This window comes from Cervus canadensis, chromosome 6 (assembly GCF_019320065.1).
Source record: "Cervus canadensis isolate Bull #8, Minnesota chromosome 6, ASM1932006v1, whole genome shotgun sequence".
Lineage (NCBI taxonomy): Eukaryota > Metazoa > Chordata > Mammalia > Artiodactyla > Cervidae > Cervus > Cervus canadensis.
The window spans coordinates 75,930,601-75,952,968 of record NC_057391.1 but is presented as its reverse complement, the minus strand read 5'-3'; the positions used below and the strand labels follow the sequence as shown (position 1 = coordinate 75,952,968).

The window sequence follows — 22,368 nt, the reverse complement described above, 5'->3', positions numbered from 1 at the left end:
TCTTTGTTGTGACCTGCAGGATCTTCAGTTGTGGCATGCAGCCTCTAATTTGCAGCTTGTAGAATCCAGTTCCCTGACTTGGGATTGAACCCAGGCCCCCTGCATTGGGAGCATGGAGTCTTAGCCATTGGACCACCAGGGAAATTTCTATGTATTTATATACATAAAATATTTAAGTGTATATATATAAATGAAAGTGTTAGTCACTCAGTCGTATCCGACTCTTGCAACCCCATGGACTATAGCCCACTAGGCTCCTCTGTCCATGGGATTTCCCAGGCAAGAAAACTGGAGTGGGTTGCCATTTCCTTCTCCAGGGGATATTCCTGACCCAGGGATTGAACCTGGGTCTCCCACATTGCAAGCAGATTCTTTACCATCTGAGTCACCAGGGAAGATCTTATAATATATAAATAATATACAAATTATATATTTAAGTGTATGTGTTAAATATTACTACCTAGTGTTGGCAACGGCTGTGGGATTGGATCTTTTCATACCCCACAGATGGGAGCATAAACTGGCCCACTTTTTCTAGAGGACAAGGTGATATTATGTATCAAAGGCCTTAAAAATGTATATACATTTGACCTAATGATCCTGCTTCCTGAAACTTACTATTCTAGGGCAACAATTATAGATGAGTGCAGTGATTTAGTTTAAATGATACTCATTCAGAGTGACTAGTTATACCGAAAACACTGGAAATTCCTAGATATCCATCAATAGGCGAAGGACTAAGTAAATTCTGATTCATCTGTCGAAAACCCTTCATCATTAAAAACGACTCTGAGAAAGGATATCTGGTAATACGGGAAAGTGTTTATAAGATACTATTAAGTAAAACAGGTAGGTTTCAAAAGATCCTTATGGAGGAAACCTGGGGCTCAGGCAGCAATCTCAAGACCACATTCAGGGATTTCCCTGGTGATCTAGTGGCTAAGACTCTGTGCTCTCAATGCAGGGGGCCTGGGTTCGATCCCTGGTCAGGGAATGAGATCCCACATGTCACAACTAAGGGTTTGCATGTCGCAACTAAAGATCCTGCATACCACAACAAAGACCTGCTGCAGCCAAATAAATTAAAAAAATAAGATAAAAGACCAGATGCAGCTCCTGAGGTGTCTAAGTGGTAGCAGCCCTGGAGCAGCTGCGATGGCCATCATCACCCTTCCCCTGCTCCCTGGCAGAGCCAAGCTAAGCTCTCCCGTTTGCTGGCAGCTCTCTTAAGTCTGCATCTGCTTCCTTCTCTGTGGACCACCTCAGAACTGGGCTGCCAGGGCTCCCATTAGCCCTTATGATGCCTTTCTAGAAATAGCAATAGGCATCCTTTTTTCAAGACATTTTACTTATGTTAGAAAATCATCATAATATACTGATTTTGTTAGAAGACTTTTGCTGTCATTTGCCAGGAATTGTTGTAATAAAGGCACAATACTGTGTGACTAGCACCCTTCAAATGTGGTATGCTTGTGCAGTGCTCAGCCTGCACAACTGTGCCTGACCATCCTCATAAAAGTGATATATTAGCAGTTGCTGAAGCCAGCAGCAGAACTCTGATCTGGAAAAGCGGCCGAGCCATAGCAGGACTGCAGGCAGGCCTAGGAAAGCACAGTCCTCTCCCTTCAGCCTCCTCAGTCTCCCCACTGACCACATTCAAGTGTGGCCCAACTCCTGGGATCTTGTGTGGAGGAAACTTGGTATCGTTTGGGCCTGTGGAACTCCTTTCTATCTAACAATCGGATCCACTCCAGGCCCCTGAGAACCGAGGCAGAACATGAAGGAACAGGCTGACGATGAGTAACCTGGATAAGAATGAACTGCAGTTTCTACCTTAACATCAAAAATTCATTTTTTTTAAGCTTCCACATGGTGACCAAACAAACGGAAGATGACTTATGCTCCTCATTTAGCACAGCTAGTTTCATCCACTCTCCTGTCTTGTGACGGATCCAGACTGATGCTAGTGATAAACTATCAATACTTCTTCCTCCTGGTCCTCAGGGGATGACATGGGGCACTGTGTGGGGACTGGGGTGTGGGAGGAGGCATATATCCTCAACCCCCTTCCACGGCTCCCCAGCTCCTGCCGGAGGCCTGGAGTCCTTGGCTCCAACCAGATAACATGAACTCTGACAGAACATAAAGAAATGACTATGCTTGTTTCACTCAGAAATGGCACGTCTGAATAAAACCATCCTTTTAAAAGTGGCCACTTGAGGAAGCTGTTCATTTATTATACTTTCATAAATTAATGTTCTTCCTTTCACAGCCATTGTCTAGGGAGTTGGGGTTATCCAGGCCGCCAACTTTCTCCAAGGATGCTGCTGCCGCTCAAATTGTTTTGGAATTCCTTGAACATTGCTCACAGAGTCAGTTTATTCTTGTTACTTGTTTCCATCTTGTTAACCTGTGTTTGGGACCCAGGACTGTAATATCTGGGTTAATCAACTAAGTTATTTACTGGACTTGGTTATAACCTAACCGTGGCTGTTTTCCCCAAATCAAATCTTCCCTCAAAGATTTGCCTCCTTTGAGGATACGCAGGCTCTGAGCAGTGGAATGTTCTGGAAAATCATGACAGCATCCTTTGGGAGACAGCTGTTCCTGAGATAACAGTTTTAGAAGGGAGAATGTTAATTTCAAAATTATTACTGAACCTTATTGACTATGCAATTTATTTAGTTAAACATATTTAGAGATTTCCCTGGTGGTCCAATGGTTAGGAATCTGCCTTCCAACGCAGGGGACGCAGGTTCCATCCCTAGGTGAGGAACCAGGATCCCACATGCCATGGGGCAACTAAGCCCTCGAACCACAACTAGCGAGAAACCTGGGTGCCAAAAGGAAGGACCTGTGCACCAAAACAAGATCTAGCACACCAAAATCAAATCAAATAAAACTATTTATTGAGTGCCCATTCTGTGACAGGCACTGTTCTAGGGGCTGGAGATAAGGCAGTGAACAAGACAGATAAATGCCTCTCGCCTCATGGAGCTTACTGTCAAATGTGGGAAGATGACAATAACATTAATTGGCCACATAGAAGCTCCATGATGATAAGGGTGACCGAGGAAAAGAAGCAGAGAGTGCTGGGAAAGGGTCAGTCTGCAAATGCAGAGGTCAGGGGGGTCTCCTGCAGGAGGGACAGATGACTCAAGACCTGGAGGAGGTGAGGAATGACATAGGCAAGATGCTGAGAAGGATTTTGAAATAAAAAGAATCAGCTCTGCCCACCCTCAGGCCCCCCAGTCATTACAGGGTACTGTCCTACAGCCCACATACATACACCATTTGCATGTTGCCTCCTCATTTGCTGAAGCAAACATTTCTCCATGTTTTATTCACAGTTTATGATTATAATTTTAATTGACACATAGTATTTGTTTAGATCAATGCATCATGATTCACTAAACCCAGCCCCTATTGCTAGTTGTGTCTCTATTTTTTTCACAGCAAAGAAGCCTACAGTGGCCATTTATTTGTCAACAGTTTTTTTGCTTATTTGCTTTATTTCCTTGGGCTAAACTCCCAGAAGGGAGAGAAGAGAGTCAAAGGAAGTGAATGTTTCTGCAGCCTTTGCCACATAATGTGCTGTTGCTTTCCTAATGGGACAATGCTCATTTCTTTTCTTCAATAGTATTTTAATTAATTAATTTTGGCTGTGGGTGGGATCCTAGTTCCTGTGCCCTCTGCGCTGGAAGTGTAGAGTCTTAACCACTGGACTGTCAGGATAGTCCTGACAACATCCATTTTTAGCTCTAAGGCCCAGTCTGTTAAACTCTTTGCTCCTACCACACCTTACTCTTCACTCCTGGTAACATCCTCCAGGTTCCTCCAGATCCATCACATGAAGACAAACACCAACAGCTAGAAAGAGCCAGACTGCCTGGGCTGGGGAGAGATCAGGGTCAAGGCTCCCCATGCCGCTGGCCCCCACCCAGGCCAGATGAGGAACCACGGCCGCACTCACGTGAGCTCTGGGTAGACGTTATCCAGGTACCAGCGGAAGGACTTGCAGTTCATCTTCTTCCTCTGCTCGATCCTCGTGGCCACGCTGGAGAAGGAGGAGGAAAGGCTTAGCAGTGGGAAGAAGTCTGGGAGGTCAGCCCCCTCTTTCCACCTCCCCGGGTAGGGGGGCGCGGGCAGGTCCCTTTTTCCGGAGCTAGCTATCTAAGTCTGCCCTCCAGCGTTACTTCATTCTCTGAGCTGCAAGCTCGCCCCAGGGCTCCTGGCCATGCCTTATTTCTCTCCTCAAATTGGGGCCACGCTTTAATCTTGGCTTCTTCCTCCTTGAGACCTCAGTGGGCATACCATTGCCTGGTGCTTATTTTCACAGAGAGAGCAGAGCCTTAATGTACTAGTAGTTTTCCTTTCCTGCATTCAAGCTGAGCAGAAAGCGTCTACAGACAAGAAAACCAGGTTTCAAACATTTTTCCAAAAATTTGGCAAATAAGAACCATCTGATGTGTCCATGAACATCTTGATCAGCACCAGGGATCATAATGGCCACTGACAGAAGACCAGCACCACCCTCTGAGCCTGTTTGTTCTCAGTAAAGTTGGGGTACAATCATCCACCTCCAAAGGTTTTTATAAGAGTCAAATGAATAGACATTAGTGCCTAGCACAGGGTAGGCCCTCAGCAAATGTTACTTCCTCACTAAAACAAAGAGTGACATAACTTTTTTTCTTTAAGGGATAGATACAAATAAATAGAGGAAAATTCACTGATGATCACTAATAATGTTTTCAAACATTTCTGACCACAACATTAAGTAAGAACTATATACATCTTACATTGTGACCCAGTATACCCATGGGCATATATGGACACAGAACTAAAATAAGAGTTTCACAAAACAGTATCTATCCTCAACTGCAATCAACTGCTATTTTCTGTTCTAATCTGATATGTTCTAGTTCTCTATCACTTAAAAAAAAATACTGGTCATGTCATACTCAATTGATTTTGAAAATGCTTAATTAGACTGTAGTCATAACATTCCAGGGCAGAAAAATAAGCTAACAGATCACCGTCTGATTGAAACAGCAAGGAAGCCAAAACCCCCAGTGTTTTCTGCAGACAGCCATCCTTAAGCACTTCCACAGACATCCATCCTGTAGGCAGCTGGTGGATGGGCAGTGCTTGCATAAGTACGCCCTCTCTGGTTATTTCTCCCCATGAGGCTGCTTCTTTTTCCAGGACCAGAACCTTGTCTCTGTCTCGTATACCCTACAGTCTCCCAAGAGCCCAGGGGTGTGGGGTTCAGTTGCTCAGGAGACACTGAACGCTTCTATGGAGTACACACGATTTAGTATTTCACTAAGGTTGTGAGCAAAGGCACAAGGCTAGGGAAGGGGCCCACCTGCCGAAGGCCTTCCCGATGGCCGATGGCCGGGCCTCATAGTAATACTGCTTGTACTCATCCATCCACACCTCTGCGGTGCGCTTGGTATTCCTAAAAGGAGAGGAAGAAGCAAAATAAGGTCACCAGGTTGGGGACAGAGTTAGGGTTGCGATCCAGATCAGCTCTGTGCAGTACAGGGCGAAGAGATGTTCAGGAGTGCATGCAAAATGGCACTGATGTGGGAGTATCCATGAGAACAGTCTGTTTGGAAGACAATCTGTCAGTATCCATCAAATCTGGGGGAATGGATACTCTCTGACACTCCACTTACAGGAGCTATATTCTACTGAAATACCAGCACGTGGGCAAAGGGACATATACAAGAATATCTGTGTCATAAAACATTGGTGACAACCCTAAATGGTCATCAATAGAAGAATAATGAATTATGTCCACATGGCAGAGTACTACACAGCCTCAAAAAAGACCTGAAATGATAGGCTAGAAATCTATTTATTTTGGAGAGAACAAGAGGATAGGTGTAAGACTGGGTGAAAAGAACTTTCACTTTTTTCTCTCTATGTGATATGAAGAGCAAAAGTCATAATGTACAGTATAGGTACATATATATATACACATAGAATATACATAGATACAGCTTGAATTTTTACAGTGACCATGTATTACTTTCATAACTATAAAAACAGTGAAATGGAATAGGGGAAGCCAAACAAAAGGCCATTTGATGAGCTAGACTTGAGGAGCCCCTGCTGTCAGCAAACAAGTCTGACCAGACGGAGATTCGGCCTCGGAAGGGGAGAGTGCTCATGGCACTCCTCCGACCTCCCCTTGCCTCCACCATCAGGAGAGTGGGTGAGGGGGGTGGTCTTTCAGGACCTGCCCACTCCACTTCAAGATGAAGCGCACGTTGTGGCTGGGAACACGGGTGGGCAGATGCTGACCAAGTCAGAGTCAGGACACAGCATCCATGACCAGTACTTGGGACCCAGTGTGTGGAGGGCAGCTCCCAGTTGGTCGTTTCACCAGTTTTCCAAGACCTTCATGAACAAAGACAGTCAAGACAAGACAGGCCTGGAGAAGACACCCCCAACTTCATCTTTCCAGCTCTGAAAGTACCAGGATCCCAGAATGGAAGGGACAAATGGGGAGACTAAGACTGGGGTAGTTGCTCAAAGTCACAGGAGTCACTGACAGGGCTGGGGTCTAGGTGTCCTGGCTGCTAGTGTGATGCTCTCTGCACTGTGACCTACCTGATGTAGGTGAGGGCATTGCCCTCGGGGAAGTTGTACGGGTGCCGTTTCCTGAAGACATGGCCCACCCGGCTGCAGGGCACGATCTCCAAGCTCCCGCCGCACATCCACACCCGGAAGGACAGCTCTGCAGAGACGGCAGCCGTCAGGAGGGGCAGGGGCCCCTTGGCAAGTCCCCACAGAGTGAAGGTGGGAAGGAGCTGGCTTCCCTTGCTTTGGGGTCCCCTTGGAGGCACATGCTTGGGTTGGAGCTCCTGGGGTGCACCCACTCCTTGCATGTGTTCCTGATTGCTCCTTCCACATATGTGCACATACACATCCCACAAACCCCTCCACACACACACATATCACACACACACCCTCCACATACCACACACACACCCTCCACACACATACCACACATACTACACACACACACACACCACACACATATCCTCCACACACACACCACACACATACCCTCCACACACACATACCCTCCATACACACAGACCCGTCACACACATATACCCTCCACACACATATCACACACACCACACACACACACCACACATATACCCCACATACATTCCACACACATACCACACACACACACATACCCTCCATATACACAGACCCGTCACACACATATACCCTCCACACACATATCACACACACCACACACACACACCACACACATACCCCACATACATTCCACACACATACCACACACACACACATACCCTCCATATACACAGACCCGTCACACACATATACCCTCCACACACACATCACACACACATACCACACACATACCCTCCACACACACACCCTCCACACACACATACCCTCCACACACATACCACACACACCACACACACACACCACACACATACCCCACATACATTCCACACACATACCACACACACACACATACCCTCCATATACACAGACCCGTCACACACATATACCCTCCACACATACACACACATACCACACATACATACCACACACATACCCTCCACACACACACATACCCTCTACACACACACATTCCACACACATACCCTCCACACACATACCACACACACCACACACATACCCTCCACACACATACCACACATACATTCCACACACATACCCTCCACACACACACATACCCTCTACACACACACATTCCACACACATACCCTCCACACACATACCACACACACCACACACATACCCTCCACACACATACCACACATACATTCCACACACATACCCTCCACACACACACATACCCTCTACACACACACATTCCACACACATACCCTCCACACACATACCACACACACCACACACATACCCTCCACACACATACCACACATACATTCCACACACATACCCTCCACACACACACATACCCTCTACACACACACATTCCACACACATACCCTCCACACACATACCACACACACCACACACATACCCTCCACACACATACCACACATACATTCCACACACATACCACACACACACATTCCACATACTCCCTCCAAACACACACACTCTCCACAGACACTACACACACATACCACACATCTCCTCCACACACATACTCTCCACAGACACTACACACACATACCACACATCTCCTCCACACACATACTCTCCACATGTACATCATACATACACACCACACATACTCTCCATACACACATCCCACACACAGACCCCCTCCACACACACCACACATATTCCCCACATCTAAGCCCTGGCAGAGCAGCAGGAAAAGTTTTGAAGGAACACCAAGACCATGAATAGAAGGAAAACTGAATCAAAGGGACGCACATCAATCATTTCCAGCCTCTGCCTAGAAAGTCCTATCCAGACATGAGCTAAGGATGAACACATCTGCTCGTCAGAACTGAGAGGCTAGAAAATCAACACCAAGCAAGTAAAAGGCTGCTCCAGTTGGCATTTTTCCCGGCTGGCCCAGACCACCCTCTTGGCCCTCGTGGTCTCGATTTGCAGCTACCACTGGCCCTACTGGGGGCTTCCCAGGTGGTCCTAGTGGTAGCTCAGTTGGTAAAGAATCCACCTGCAATGCAGGAGACTCCAGTTCAATTCCTGGATTGGGAAGATTCGCTGGAGAAGGGATAGGCTACCCACTCTAGTATTCTTGGGCTTCCCTTGTGGCTCAGCTGGTAAAGAATCCGCCTGCAGTGCAGGAGACCTGGGTTCGATCCCTGTGTTGGGAAGATCCCCTGGATAAGGGAAAGGCTACCCACTCCAGTATTCTGGCCTGGAGAATTCCATGAACTGTATAGTCCATGGGGTTGCAAAGAGTCGGACACCACTGAGCGACTTTCACTTTTATTCCACATACCCCATATTGTCATATTATTGTTTACTTATTGTCATTACTAGCAACAATGGCAACAACAAAAGCAGTTAACCATCATGCATTTACTGAGCATTTTGTACTCTTTATGGCTGATGTCTAATACTCACAGCTACCATATGACATTGGTGTTATGATCCTTGTGTTTTTAGTAAGAACTATGAAGGTCAAAGATGTTAAATAACCTCTCTGAGGTCACCCCCACACTCAGTTGCAGAACCGTAATGTAAAGTCCATACTTTGTTCAGCAAGTCCCATTATTTGAACCAGATTCTTTAGTATATTCTGCAGATTTTTACCAAAGACCTATTTACGACCCATCAGATACTGTTCTAGAGTTCCTCACACTCTAGTGAGAGAAGACAGGAACTCAGTAAAATAAGAAACAAAAATGCAAGTAGACAAGAAAATGAGTAGAATAGTCGGTCTAGTTGTGTCCGACTCTTTGCAACCCCATGGACTGTAACCCTCCAGGCTCTTCTGTCCATGGGATTTCCCAGGCAAGAATACTGGAATGGGTTGCCATTTCCTCCTCTAGGGGATCTTCCCGACCCAGGGATCGAACACTGGCTCCTGTGTGTCTCCTGCACTGGCAGATTCTTTACCACTGTGCCCATAATATCTGTCTGATGGTAATAAGCGCAATGAAGAGGACGGAGCAGGCAGGAAAACTGAGGATGATGAGTGGAGTTGGGGGTGGGGCCACAATTTTAGTGAGGCTGATTAGGGATGTTCTCCATGAAAGGAGACATCTGAGCTGAGGCCTGAGGAGGAGAGGAAGAGTCACGTGGCTCTTGGGCACTGCGGGCAGAGGGACCAGCAAGGACACAGATCTAGAAGTAACAGCGCAGTCGGCGGGAGTGAGGGAGAGGTTGGGGCAGCAGGAGCTGAGGGCAGAGTTGGTGGTGTGTCTTGTAGGGGAAGGGCAGATGGTCTGAGGACTTTGGGTTTCGCTCTGAGAGACATGGGGGCCCTTGTGGGGTCTTGAGCTGCAGAGTAACATGATCTGACGCAACCTGAAAAGGATGCCTAATGAGAATCCCAAGCATTTTCACATTTGCCACCCCTGCTCAGGGCGGCCTCTGAGCGCCTGCCTACATTTGGCTCTCTCAGGGGAAACAGGAAGGAGTCTCCGTTTAGGCACCTCCCTTCCTTCCACAAAGGAACAGAACAAAAGGCCCAAACCCACCAGCGGTGGAGTCTCCTTGTTCAAAACTGGTCCCAGCAGTTGAATGTCTGAGCTACAGGGCTAGCTTGGGAATTTCTTTGAATTTCTTCGAAGAAACAAAACCTTCCCTAGAACCACTGCGTGGTTCACCTTTCAAGTTCCCCCAACCACTGAGCCCTGGCCTCAGGCAGAGTTTAAAGTTAGCTATTTGATCATTTACTTGTTTCTCTGTCAGGCCCCAGCCTTAAAAAAAAAAAAGAAGAAGGAAGGGAAAAAGAAAAAGGCCTCTGGATGCAGCAGAGATCCTTAGTTTCTCAGCCCTCTGAGACTTTACAGGAAACCGGCTTTGCCAAAGCTCCCTTCTGGCTGAGACCAAGGACACAAAAGAGGTCACTCTGGCCCAACATACATGAAAGGAGGTCAGAATGGAAGGGTCACTGCACCCCAGTTCCCAGCACTGACTCCTCCGAATGCCTGCCTAGAAACCGTTTCCAAGAGTAAGTTACAAAGGAGGAGAAAATCCCATGCCTGTTCCCACTCCAGCTGGTTCTGAGTCAAAGCCCCAGTGCCCGTCTGCCCCACTGTCCCAGTCCGAGAGGGAAGAAAGACCTAGTCCCCTCAGCCCAGAAGCACAGACCGTAACTTGCATCATACCTCACCACACTGAAGTGATCCCTCCAGTAAAGGTGCTTATCCTACACCTGTCAGATGTGGAGTTTCCTGACTGAGATCTGGAAGGTGGCATCCTCCTCAATTTGCCCACCTGTCAGATGGGTGAGATACCACCAGGTCTATTTACTTCTCAAGAAACCGGGTTAGGATGAAAAGGGAATCAGTGGGAAAGGTTCTGCAAAGGACTGAGTGGGTCCAGGAACAGCAAGGACAGGCCTTTGTCTTTTATGGGCTTCTTGGTCTCCCTCCCTCCGGCCCCTGGAGAACCTCTGGGATTGTTCTCTGCCCTATTCCACCCTGCTCTTCATCTGGGAGGCTACTGTGTGGGCCACACCCCTTGGCTTCCTTCCTGAGTTAGGACAGGTTCAGCCTGCAGTCAGGGGGAGAGTGAGGGTGGATGTTCATCCCCTGACACCTTCCACCTGGTGCGTGGGCTGACTGCAGCCACCCCAAGACCACAGCTTGTACTGGGGAGTGCTCTGTCCCCGTCTTTTGGACCTAGGGGTGGCTGCACCTCCCAGCAGTCACACGCCTAGCCCTTCCCTGTCCCTTGTGGTTCCCTATAACTTGTCCACACCATGTAAATAGGCCCTTTCATAAACCCCTACATCAAGTGTTCCATCTGTATCCAGCCTTTGTCTCATGAACCTCACCAACAACCCTCGAGGGTCACTGGCTCTTCTCTTTCCTTCTGGAGCTAAAGGGTTCCTATGGTGTCATGTGTGTGTGTGTGTGTGTGTGTGTGTGTGTGCGTGCGCACACGTGTGCACGCTCAGTCATATCTGACTCTTTGCGACTCCATGAACTGTAACCTACCAGGCTCTTCTGTCCATGGGATTCTCCAGGCAAGAATACTGGAGTGGGTTGCCATTTCCTGCTCCAGGGGATCTTCCCAGCCCAGGGGTCGATTCCTAGTTTCTTAGCGTCACCTGCATTGCAGGTGGATTCTTCACCACTGAGCCACCTGGGAAGTCCTATGGCTTCATAAGTAATAATAATGGCCACCAGTATCTTCATCCATCTTCTTCCTTAGTGCTCATGACAGCCTCTTGGGGAAATTGAGGCTCGGAGAGGCTTTCATTTACCCAGAGCCAAACAGTTTATAGGTGGTAGGGCCAGGGTTTGCACCCAGTAATACGGTCTGACCCTATTACTTATGTTGAAGCATCACCCTCTACTGCACACCACCTCTCCTTCAGCCTTTCTGGTAGGTAAGCAGCCATGTAGTTCCTCCACACATGTCTAGCCACGTGGCCACAGGTTCTCCCTGACCACCTCATCTCTGTTTACTAGATATGTGGCTCCGGACAAATTACTTAACCTCTCTGTGCCTCAGTTTACCAGTAGAATGGTACTTCAGAGATTCGTTGTGAGAATTTAAGTAGTCAATGTGTATAAAGTCCTTAGGGCCTTACACATAGACAACACTCAATCTGGGTTTGCCTACTATTGTTATTGTGGTTATTCCCCAACTTACCAAAATTTTCTCCCCCCCAGATGTCCATCTGAGCATCATACTTTCCCAAGTGGTTAAACCAGGACTTGTCAATCACGAAGATTCCTCCAGCTATGACAGGCGTCCTGGGAGCAAGGAGAGGAAAGAGGTAACACATTAGCTAGAGAATCTGAGCCCCTCTAGATGGCCCCAGGGCTCAGGCCATTTACCCTACGATCACCCACTTGCGGAGTTACTGAGGCTGGATGTCTGGCCCGTCCTTTGGTCTATGATCTCTCTCTCCCCAGGGCTCAGAACAGAGTCAGCCCTTAGATCGTGCACCTCTAGAAGCCCTGGGGACTGAACCGGCCCCTAGCGGCCTCCAAAGCCTCTGACTCAGGGAAGGGAGGCGTCTCCCCAGAACCCACAGCAGCTCTGACCTTATGGGCTTGGTGGGGTCTGTCCGCGCAATCTTCTGCTCCAGGGGTATCTGCTCCCACTTGAAATGCAGGCTCCAGTCGAATCCTAGGGGTCAGAGTGGGGTGAGGATGGGGCTTAGGGCTCCTGTCCCCTCATTCTGCCCCCTGAGAGTCTCTCTTGATCAGAACCCAGCTTGCAGGGGGCCCTGGCTGATTGGTGTAGTCATTCCTTCATTCAGAATGAGACAGATCCCTGTCCTCATGGAGTTTCAATCTACTGGGTAAGACAAAGACTTACAAAGATAAATCAATAAATGGATAATATGTCAGTTGGGGGTGAAAGTGCTAAAAAAACAAAAGAAAGAAAGAAAAGACAGGAAACATGTCCATGCTATTCTAATAAGGGCAGCCAGGAAAGACTCTCTGATGAGGTGACATTTGAGTAGAAACCTGAATGAAGGACTGATCCATGCAGACTGATGGGAAAAGGGAATTCTAGGTGGGAGAAGAGCAAGTGCCAAGGTTCTGAGGTGATTTCCCAAAGGAGAAATGCCTGGCTCCCTCCCGTTCATCCTCAACATCTAACTAATGACTGTGTCCATTTATTGGAAATCTGAGCCCCAGAGAGGAAATCCGCTCTGCTTATTAGCTCCTGGCCACAGATTCTCTGGAGCCGCTTGCCCAGTAGAACTTGCTGTGTTGATGGAAGTATCCTACATCTGCCCTGTCCAACATGGTGGACGCAAGTCACATGTGGTTATTGAGCACTGGAAGTGCTGCTGGGGCAACTTAGGAACTGAGTTTTTAATTTTACTTAATTTTAATTAACTTAAATGTACATAGCCCAAAGTGGCTACAGTCTACTGTATTGTACAGCATGGCTCTAAGGCCTAGATCAGAGCTGTCCAAAAGAAATACTTTGTAAGCTGGAGATGCAAGCCACATATGCAATTTAAATTTTTCTAGTAGCCATATCTAAAAGAAAGGACATATGAAATTAATTTGAATAATGTATTTTTAATGCAAGATCATCCAAAATACTATCATTTCAAACTGATGATCATATTCATAATGAATACAAAAAATTACTAATGAGATTTTTTACATTCTTTCAAACTAAGTCTTCAAAACCTGGTGTGTATTTTATCTTATTGCACATCTTGATTCACACTGAAAATGGAGTCACACTTCAAGAGCTCAATAGCTAAATGTGGTTAATAGCTACTGTATTCAGCCAGGTCTATACCATTTTGGGGTGTACAAGTCAGTAATCCATGCAAAGTTGAGGGTTCCCCCTTCCCCACTCCCAAGATAGTTGTCATATCATGTTCTTCTGCCAAGACTCGTGCCCATCCTCCCTGGGCTAGCTGTATTTGAGAAGGATGTGTCAAAGTTTGGGGGCAGGAAAAGATTGGAGACTAGCTTGACTCTGCCCTCATCATGCCAGGAGCCTCCAGCTGCCAGCTCTGGTCCTTCATCCCCAACTCCACAGCTCTATACAATCTCCTTTCGTTTTCTGGAGGTAAAGGGCAGGGAGATGCTGTCTTGTTTCCTGGAGATGCTCTGGACCTACCTCCACGAAGGTCAGCAGATGCAGCAAGGTAAGCGAAATTATCTAGACTGATGACATCAATGATGGGGCTCACCACGCGGGTGTGGTCCTAGGGGAGGAAACATGAGGTGGTGTGAGGTCAGGGACTCTGTGAAAAAAGCCCCAACTGCCTGTTTGGTGAAGTTCTCTCGAGGCATGAGGTACTCAGCACCTCCTGAACGACATGTCCAGGACCTGTCCTGCATCATCACACCAGGCTCACAGAAGGTCCCACTTGGGTCTCATGGGCATAAATGCTCTCCCAGCCTCTTCCTCTAACACCATGTTGAGCTCTGCTGGGAGTCTCACCTCCTCAGTGAAGCCCTCCCTGATTGCTGCAGGTGGAGGATTTCTTCCTCTTTTTAAGCTGCTCTTGCAATTACAGTCCAGACAATTCCTGGGACAACGAATCAGATGTTGCCTGAGGTGGCTTTTCTGTTGCTGGTTTGAACTGTTGTTTTACTAATTGTCGTCCACCTTTGTACATGTTGGGGTTGAGTCTTCCCAACTGGACCACCAGCGGCTTGAGGGTAGTGACCCTGTTGCAGTCCCTGGGGCACCTGGGTGGCACCCCTCTCATGCCACCTCCACTTCAAGGTCAGACTCACACTCCCTTCATCACCTCCTAGACACAAATCCACCTCCAAAATATTGGTGGGTAATGCCAATTTTACCAAAGGGTTTTTTCCTGAGGTGGGGGATGTGGAGAGTAGTAGTGGTGGTGGATTTTATCATATACCACGTGCAAAACTTAATCGCCCTTCATCAGCAGGATGTCTGCTCTCTTCTTTTCTTCCTCCATGGAGGGACAAGGAATAGAGCCTCTTCTTTCTTCTCTGTCTGCACTGACCCTCAAACTGCTCTTGTCTGCAACTTTGAATCTACCACTGCCCCTCAGTTCACACCCCATATTAGGAGGACAAAAATGTGGGACGTGGCAGATCAGAGGAGACCATCCATGGTCTCACAGTGTTCCGTGGGGGCCTCACTTTATCCTTTTTATAGACTTGTTTTTGTATTGAGATATAATTCACATTATATAATAATTTTATTAGATATAATTGATATACTATCAAATTCACCATTTTAAAGTGTACAGTTCTGTGGTTTGCAGTGTATTCACAGGGCCGTGTCACCATCACCACTATCTAAATCCAGAATACTTTAATCACCCCAGTAAGAAACCCTGTACCCACTAGCAGTCACCCCCCACCCCCCACTCCCTCCAGCTCCTGACAACTACTAATCCACTTGGTATTTCCTCAGATTTATTTACTCTGGACATCTCATATAAATGCAATCATATAATTTACAGCCTTTTGTGACTGGCTTCTTTCACTGAGCATAGTTGTCAAAGTTCACCCATACTATAACATGTATCAGTACTTTATTCCTTTTTTATGGCTGAGCAGTATTCCATTGTATGGCTATATCACATTCTGTTTACCTATTCATGAGTCGATAGACATTAGTTTGTTTCATGTTTTGCCAGTTTGGAATAACACTGCTCTGAACACTTGTATACAAGTTTGTGTATGGGGTATGTTTTCATTTCTCTTGAGTATATATCTAAGAGAGGAATTGCTGGGTCATATGGTAACTCTATGTTTAAACTTTTGAGGAACTGTCAGTCTGTTTTCCAAAGTGGTTGCCATTTGACATTCCCACCAACAATGCACAAAGGCTCCTATCTATCCAAATCCTCACTAGCAGTTGTACTGTCCATCTTTTGATGAGCCTTCCTAGGAGGTATCAAGTAGTATCTCATGGTGGTTTTGACTTGCATTTCCCTAATGACTTAATTTTGAGCATCTTTTCATGTGCCTGTTGACCATTTGTCTATGTTCCTTGAAGAAACATCCATTCAATTCCTTTGCCCATTTTTAAATTGGGTTCTCTGTCTTTTATGGTTGACTTGGAATCACTTCATCCTTGGTTCCATGTGTCCAAATCCTCCCCATTCTAAAGGGCAGCAGGCACATGGGAAGGCCCTCTGTTTGAGAACAATGTCCTCTCCTCCTTCCTTTGCAGGCTTACCAGTCTGACCCACCACCCTCCACTCCTCATCACTCCCCCGGGAAGAAAACAACAACACTCATTCGCAGAAGGAGCTCCATGGCTCACCCACAAATGAAGTCACTCAGGAGGGAGCAGATCACTTAGTTTCTAACTCTGCCTGTCCAGCTCTCAGAGACAGTTCACACCCTCCCCACCCACAATGCCAAGAACATGGTGGGCACGTCCCGAGGGACAGAGCTCCCCCAGGGACAGAGAGACTTACCTCCTTCACTCGCTGCAGCATGGGCTGCAGCCACTCCGTGTTCACTTCGCAGTGGCTGTCCAGAAAGGTGAGGACGGCAGCTGCCGCCACATCTGCCCCACGAACTCGGGAGCGGATCAGCCCTGAAGTGGGAGGGACAGGGCGGTGCTGGGACTCAGCCAGTTTGCTCAGCCATCCCCGTCCCCTCAAAGGCTCAGGACTCTCTGCCCCTTAGGGCTCAGGTTTCCTCTGAGTTACTGTGATTTAACTTCTCTTCGTATTTGCCGATTTCTTCCCTCTCTCTTCCTTTCTCTTATCCGCCCATCCATCAACCATCAATACTCCAAGGCTGTTCTCTGAATGCCCCCCGGTGTGGAGGCCAGACACTGGGCTCTGGGGACACTGATGAACAGTCAAGAGTTTAGTGAACAGAAGTGGCAGTGAAGTGTGGTTTGGTACCTAAGGAGACCTGGAAACCAAAACCCTTTCCCCTTCAACGTGGAGGAACCTCAGGGTGCTCCCCTCTGGCTGCACTATGCTCTATGGCTTGCAGAGAGTCTTCCAGACAAAGACAGGCTGGAGTCAGCACTCTCTGCTTTATCAAATCTAAATGCCTTTCTCTGGCTTCAAGGCCCTCCATTATCTGTCCCCACCCCACTTATTCCCTGGCTGACCAGGTCTGATTCTCCCGAGAAGGGAGACTAAGAAAAGCAAGGTTAAGAGGCTGGGCTCTGAGTGTGGGTCCCCTGGCTGGGGGTGAAATCCTGGCTCCTTGGTTCAATCACTCCAGGCAAATTACTGAACCTTCTTAAACCCTAGTTTCTTTACCTGCAAAACAGGATGAAGGGCTGTTATGAGAACTGAGTGTGAGAATGTGAGCAGAGATGAGAAGTAGGAAAGGCAGGAAGAGGCTGTTAGTACTACATGTCCTGACTGATGCCTTTGCTCAGAGTCTCTGGGCCTAGAATGCTCTCTCTTGCACCCCATTCATCTGTCTCTCAACCCCCTCACCCAATCCAGGCTCCCTCCCAGATCACTCCCTTCTCCTTCAGCTCCCTACTCCCACATAATCACACCAGCCTTGGGTCCATAATAAGCTCTCTGAGGGCAGGGACCACACGCATACTTCTTTTGTGTTCCCTGGAGTGTCATGCACAATCCTATGCCATAGTTGATGCTCCAAGTATATCTGTTTTATATTGCCCTGTGCTTTTCTCAAAGCATTTAATCCTTACAATAACTGTGCAGGGCAGAAAGAGTATAATATTAGTCCCATTTCTCAGAAAAGACAACTAAGGCAGCCAGAAGTAGAGCTTCTTGCCTACGGTCATGTTGTGATAAGAGCTGCTCCGAGACAGCAGAAGGGTCTTTCCCCAGGCCTTGGTCTTGCCACTAGGAATGCAGCCAGACTACATTTGGTTGGTATAACATGGCATCAAAAGGGAGCAGAAGTCTAGACCAAAATGGGTCTACAGTAGCACCCAGGATCCAAGGACGTACCTTCCCGCCGGTCATTGCGTAGGCACTTGACCTTGGGGATCCTGGTTAGCAGCAGACAGTCTTCGGCTGAGGGTGGAGAGAAGGAAGCAAGACTGTTCAGATATGGACATCAGACCACATGTAGTTTGACCAGGCCCAGGGAAAGGGCTGGGGAAGGTGAGGTGAGGTCATCTCCGCTGGGGGACAGGTCATCTCCCCATCCTCTACTCCCAGGACAGACTGAGGAATGTCTGTACTTGTGGCATAACCCCCAGGGGGTGCAACAGAGTACCAACAACCTCTCCAGTCCAACACCCTCTGAGCGAGATTGTGTGTTAAGCTGCTTCACTCCTGTCAGACTCTTTGCAACTCTTTGGGACCTCAACTGAAGTCCCCCAGGCTCCTCTGTCCATGGGATTCTCCAGGCAAGAATACTGGAATGATTTGCCATGCTCTCCTCCAGGGGATCTTCCCAACCCAGGGATCAAATCCACTTCTCTCGCGTCTCCTGCATTGGCAGGTGGGTTCTTTACCACCAGCACTACCTGGGAAGCCCATTTTGTGGGGACAATATTCTGCACACAGCAGTTGTGATAATGAAGGATGCTGTGGATGTTTAATCTTTTAAAATGTCATCTCACTGGTGTCCCATCAAAGCAACACCACTCTTCTGGCACCAAGGAGCAGAGCCAGGAAGGGCCCTTAATAAAGACTGAAGATCCCGGTAAGGAGCAGAGGTCAGCCTGCGGTGGCCAGGACTATTTCAAGGGTGCCTCCCTCAGCATTCTGGAGCAATGGGGTGTGAGGCGGTGCAAAAAAAGAAGATGGACACTTACGATCTGAACTGAAGTCATCCACTAGAATGATCTCCTGGATCAGGCTGGCAGGAGTTCGGTTCAAGACGCTGGAATAGGGACCAAGACAGATGAGCCCAGGTTTAGGGGCCACCTTCTAAGACTCCCTTACCCCCACCTCGGGGACCAGCACACTGGCCATGGGCAGCTGCTAGCAAACCCTTCTTGCCCTGGTCAGTGACTGCGGGGTAGGATGTTCCTCAGGCTCCTCCAAGCACCCACTGACGCTGCTGCCTGGACCCTCGGGCACTTGAGATTCACCCCAGGTGGTGGGTGAGGACTGTCCTAGTTTAGTTGAAGCAGGACCCATAGCTGCTCTGGCTGCCTGGGCTTAACAGTGGCAACAAGGCCAGAGGGCCTGGATGTTGCCTGCTTGGAAAGCTGGAGAGGCTCCTTCTGACCTGATAGGTCAGGATGGGTGCTCTCAGAGAGCACCCCCACCCTAGCCTTTCCCTCCAGACATCCTTCCTCTTCCTTCACTCCCCGTGAAGAAAGCCCAAGCTTCTTTAATCCTTAGACTACCACGGGGTACTCCATTCCGCATCCTGTTCTTATCTATGTTCATTAAAGAAACAAGGTGAATAAGAAGTCAAACTTGACCACAGGGCCAACCTGAGGAGGACAGAGGGGTATCTCTCTCTGAATTGCTCTCAGGTGCCCACTGGGCTGGCACCCATCCGCCTGAGGCCTCACTTCCACCCTTGCCTCCATCGGCTCCTGGCCCCTGTGTTTCTGCCTGTGTCCTGGGGACCTGACCTTGTGTTCATGCATCTCACTAACATTTGGACTTCTTGGGTCCTGACCCTGATTCACTAACCCCAGCTTCTCCGAAGGGCAAACCCCCCCCCCCCCAGTGCCCACTGGTCTTCATGCTGTCTGGCCACAATGCCCAGTCTCAGGGTCCTCCCTTGCCAGGGCCCAGCAGATCCCCGAGGCCTGGGGCAGCAGCCCCAGTGAGATGAGGGATGAGGTGGGGCTGACCTCTTCACTGTGCGCAGGAGAGTGGAGCGGGCTTCATTGTGGAAGGTGATGATGACGCTGGTGGCCGGCAGGTCGGAGGAGTAGGACACTGATGGACAACTGAGAAGAGAGCAGAGAGCACAGAGGGCAGCTGTGGGACATCCTGGGGCAGGCTTGCGGCGTCTCTCTGACCAGTCTGCTGCCCCTGAGGTTGGGTGCAGGCCCTGCCCCCGCAAACCCACACCCACCCCACTCAGGCTGCCCAGCCTGGAGTCCCTGGAGGGAAAGCCCAGGCTGGGGCAACTTCCCAGGCCCAGGGGCTCTTCACCCACATCCTACGATCACTCGGAGCCCCACGGTCACTGAAGTGCTAAGGGGGGCTCTGACGTGTGTAGGTACACAGACAACCAGCCTGGACCAACCGATGCAGCAGCCAAGACAGAAAAAATGGCAGAGGGGAGAAGAGGGAAAATGGCCTTTCTTTTGTCTCTGTAGCTTCTTCCTTCTTGTTGCCTGACATCTGGTGGGATCTGGGGAGGAACGGCCCCCATCCTGCCCTCCCGTGAATCCCTCCCTCTTGCTGCCAACGTGAACAGGCAGGCTGGTAACAGCAGATAGGGTGCCCTCAGGCTTTCCACGGGCCCTGGGGCACCTGGGGGGAAAACTGAAGTCTCTGAGGAGACACCAAAGGCGGTTCCCCCCAGCCCACTCCCTCGCCCAGCAGCTCTGTGCTCCCACCTTCTCCAGACACTACATTTTGGGCCCTGTCCTCTGGAAAGGGAATTAAAACAATCCATCCCCGCCAGCCTTCAACGCTGTCATTTCTGAGAATGCTTCTGTGAATGCATTTACTCGTGCTCCTGGGGCCGGTGGGAAGGCAGCCGCAGAGCTGGTTTTCATAGCAATCTTCTTTATTACAATTGCTCCCTGACTATTCCAGCTGCAACCATTTTTTCATTACTGCATTCATTCCACTGACAGCGGCTTACGGCCAAATTCCCAGGCCCATTTCCTGTCCAGCAGAGCAGACAGGGTCAGACAGGCAGGAGTTCCACTAGCCTGGGACCCCCACAGGAGAAATCGTGAGAGGCCTTAAAATAATTCTCCTTGAGAGGGGGTGTGGGGGGAGGAAGAGGGGTGGAGAAGGTCTCCTCTGCCCGGGAAGCCAGGCGTTTCAAGTGCCTCTCCTCCCAGAGGCTTGTGGATTTGGGGGCTGGAGGGGGCTTGGTCTGCTGAGATGGGGAGCCCTGGAAGAAGGGGTCAGCCCCCTGCACTGACTTCTAGGGCCCCAGTTCTGTATCTCTGAATCCTAGGTGCCCAGGAAGGAGGGAATGTGGACAGTGATACCCATTCTCCACCTGAAGGTGGCCAACCTGCCCACACCCCATCTGGACAGTGGATTTGACCTTCTCCCGCCGGCCCCCTTCAACCGTCTCCACCCTGCATTTCTCTGGGATTTGTATCTGTGATGATAGGAATGTATGGCTTGTAGTGACCAGGAGCCTCTGAAAAGGTTTGTCTCATGTCTGTGGGGCTGGTGGGGTCTTCTCTGCGATGCCGGTAGGTCTGTCTCACATAGGTTAGGTGTCTTTGGAAGACCTCCCTCAAGGGGGCTTCTTGGATTGAGGGCTGCACCAGGACCTGGCCTGACAGTCTGGGGTCCAACAGGAGCTGCAGCCTGGAAGGGGAAGAGTGTGACTCACCCCACACCCCAGGCTCCGCCAGGGGAGGCCCTGCCCACCACCGCCAACACCTTCTTTGCTGCCCCTATAGACATGCATGTGCAAACACACACACACACACACACACACACACACGCACCCCCTGATCCATCTCACGCTTCTGAGAAGGCGGGGCAGAAGCACTGGGGCAAGACGAGAGGCCTTCATCACCAAGCACCACTGGCCTGGATTTGAAGAGTCTCGTTTAAAATGTGTGTGGCGTGGCCCCAAGAGGAATTCCGCCTTTAAGTTTCCTGGTGAACACCTGAGAAAGTTCAGAGTGGGGGAGGATGGGGGAAGGGCAGAGGGGAGCCAGGCCAACCCCTCAGTGCCCAGATTGGGGTCAGCGGAGCCTCCAGGCCCTGGGGTCCTGGTCTAGGGCCTCTTTCACCTAGCACGCTGGGAGAACAAAGAGCAAGAGCGGGAAGCATTTCTGGGAGCTGCTGAGGAAGGGTGGGAGGCAGTGGGGCAGGCAGAGAGGAAGGAAAGGGATGCCGGTGGGGGCGGTGCACAGCCCTCTACTGTTTGCACAGGGCAGGCGGGGCTGACGGCCCCGCGGGCACCACCAGCCAGGCACCAGGGACGCCAGGCTCCCCCACCCCCTGCAGACCTCCCCCTGGTCTCCTGGCCGGCCACTCTCGCTTGGACTCCGGACTGAGGTACTGAGGGGCCTCTGTGGCCTGGCTGGGAGGCCTCCTTGGGCCTCTCAGCCCCTCAGGAGGTCAATGACACTAAGAGGAGCCAGGAAAACAACAGATAGGAAGGGTTTGTATGTCTCAGTAGCTGGACTGAGTCAGAGGAAGTTTTCCTCATTTCTTAAACC

At 49.3% G+C, this 22,368-nt stretch overlaps 1 protein-coding gene across 2 annotated transcripts in view; it reads right to left on the bottom strand.

The window, feature by feature from the left end:
* GALNT16 (polypeptide N-acetylgalactosaminyltransferase 16) overlaps positions 1-22,368 on the bottom strand; it is a 94,252-nt gene that overhangs the window by 6,534 nt on the left and 65,350 nt on the right. For both annotated transcript variants that reach the window (XM_043472386.1, XM_043472385.1), the window contains exons 4-13: positions 19,846-19,944; positions 18,847-18,914; positions 18,032-18,097; positions 16,553-16,674; positions 14,254-14,341; positions 12,702-12,786; positions 12,304-12,407; positions 6,622-6,748; positions 5,369-5,461; positions 3,974-4,057 (exon numbers count right to left, since the gene is read on the bottom strand). In XM_043472386.1, the coding sequence (XP_043328321.1) occupies positions 3,974-4,057; positions 5,369-5,461; positions 6,622-6,748; positions 12,304-12,407; positions 12,702-12,786; positions 14,254-14,341; positions 16,553-16,674; positions 18,032-18,097; positions 18,847-18,914; positions 19,846-19,944 (936 nt within the window). The remainder of the gene's footprint in view (positions 1-3,973; positions 4,058-5,368; positions 5,462-6,621; positions 6,749-12,303; positions 12,408-12,701; positions 12,787-14,253; positions 14,342-16,552; positions 16,675-18,031; positions 18,098-18,846; positions 18,915-19,845; positions 19,945-22,368) is intronic.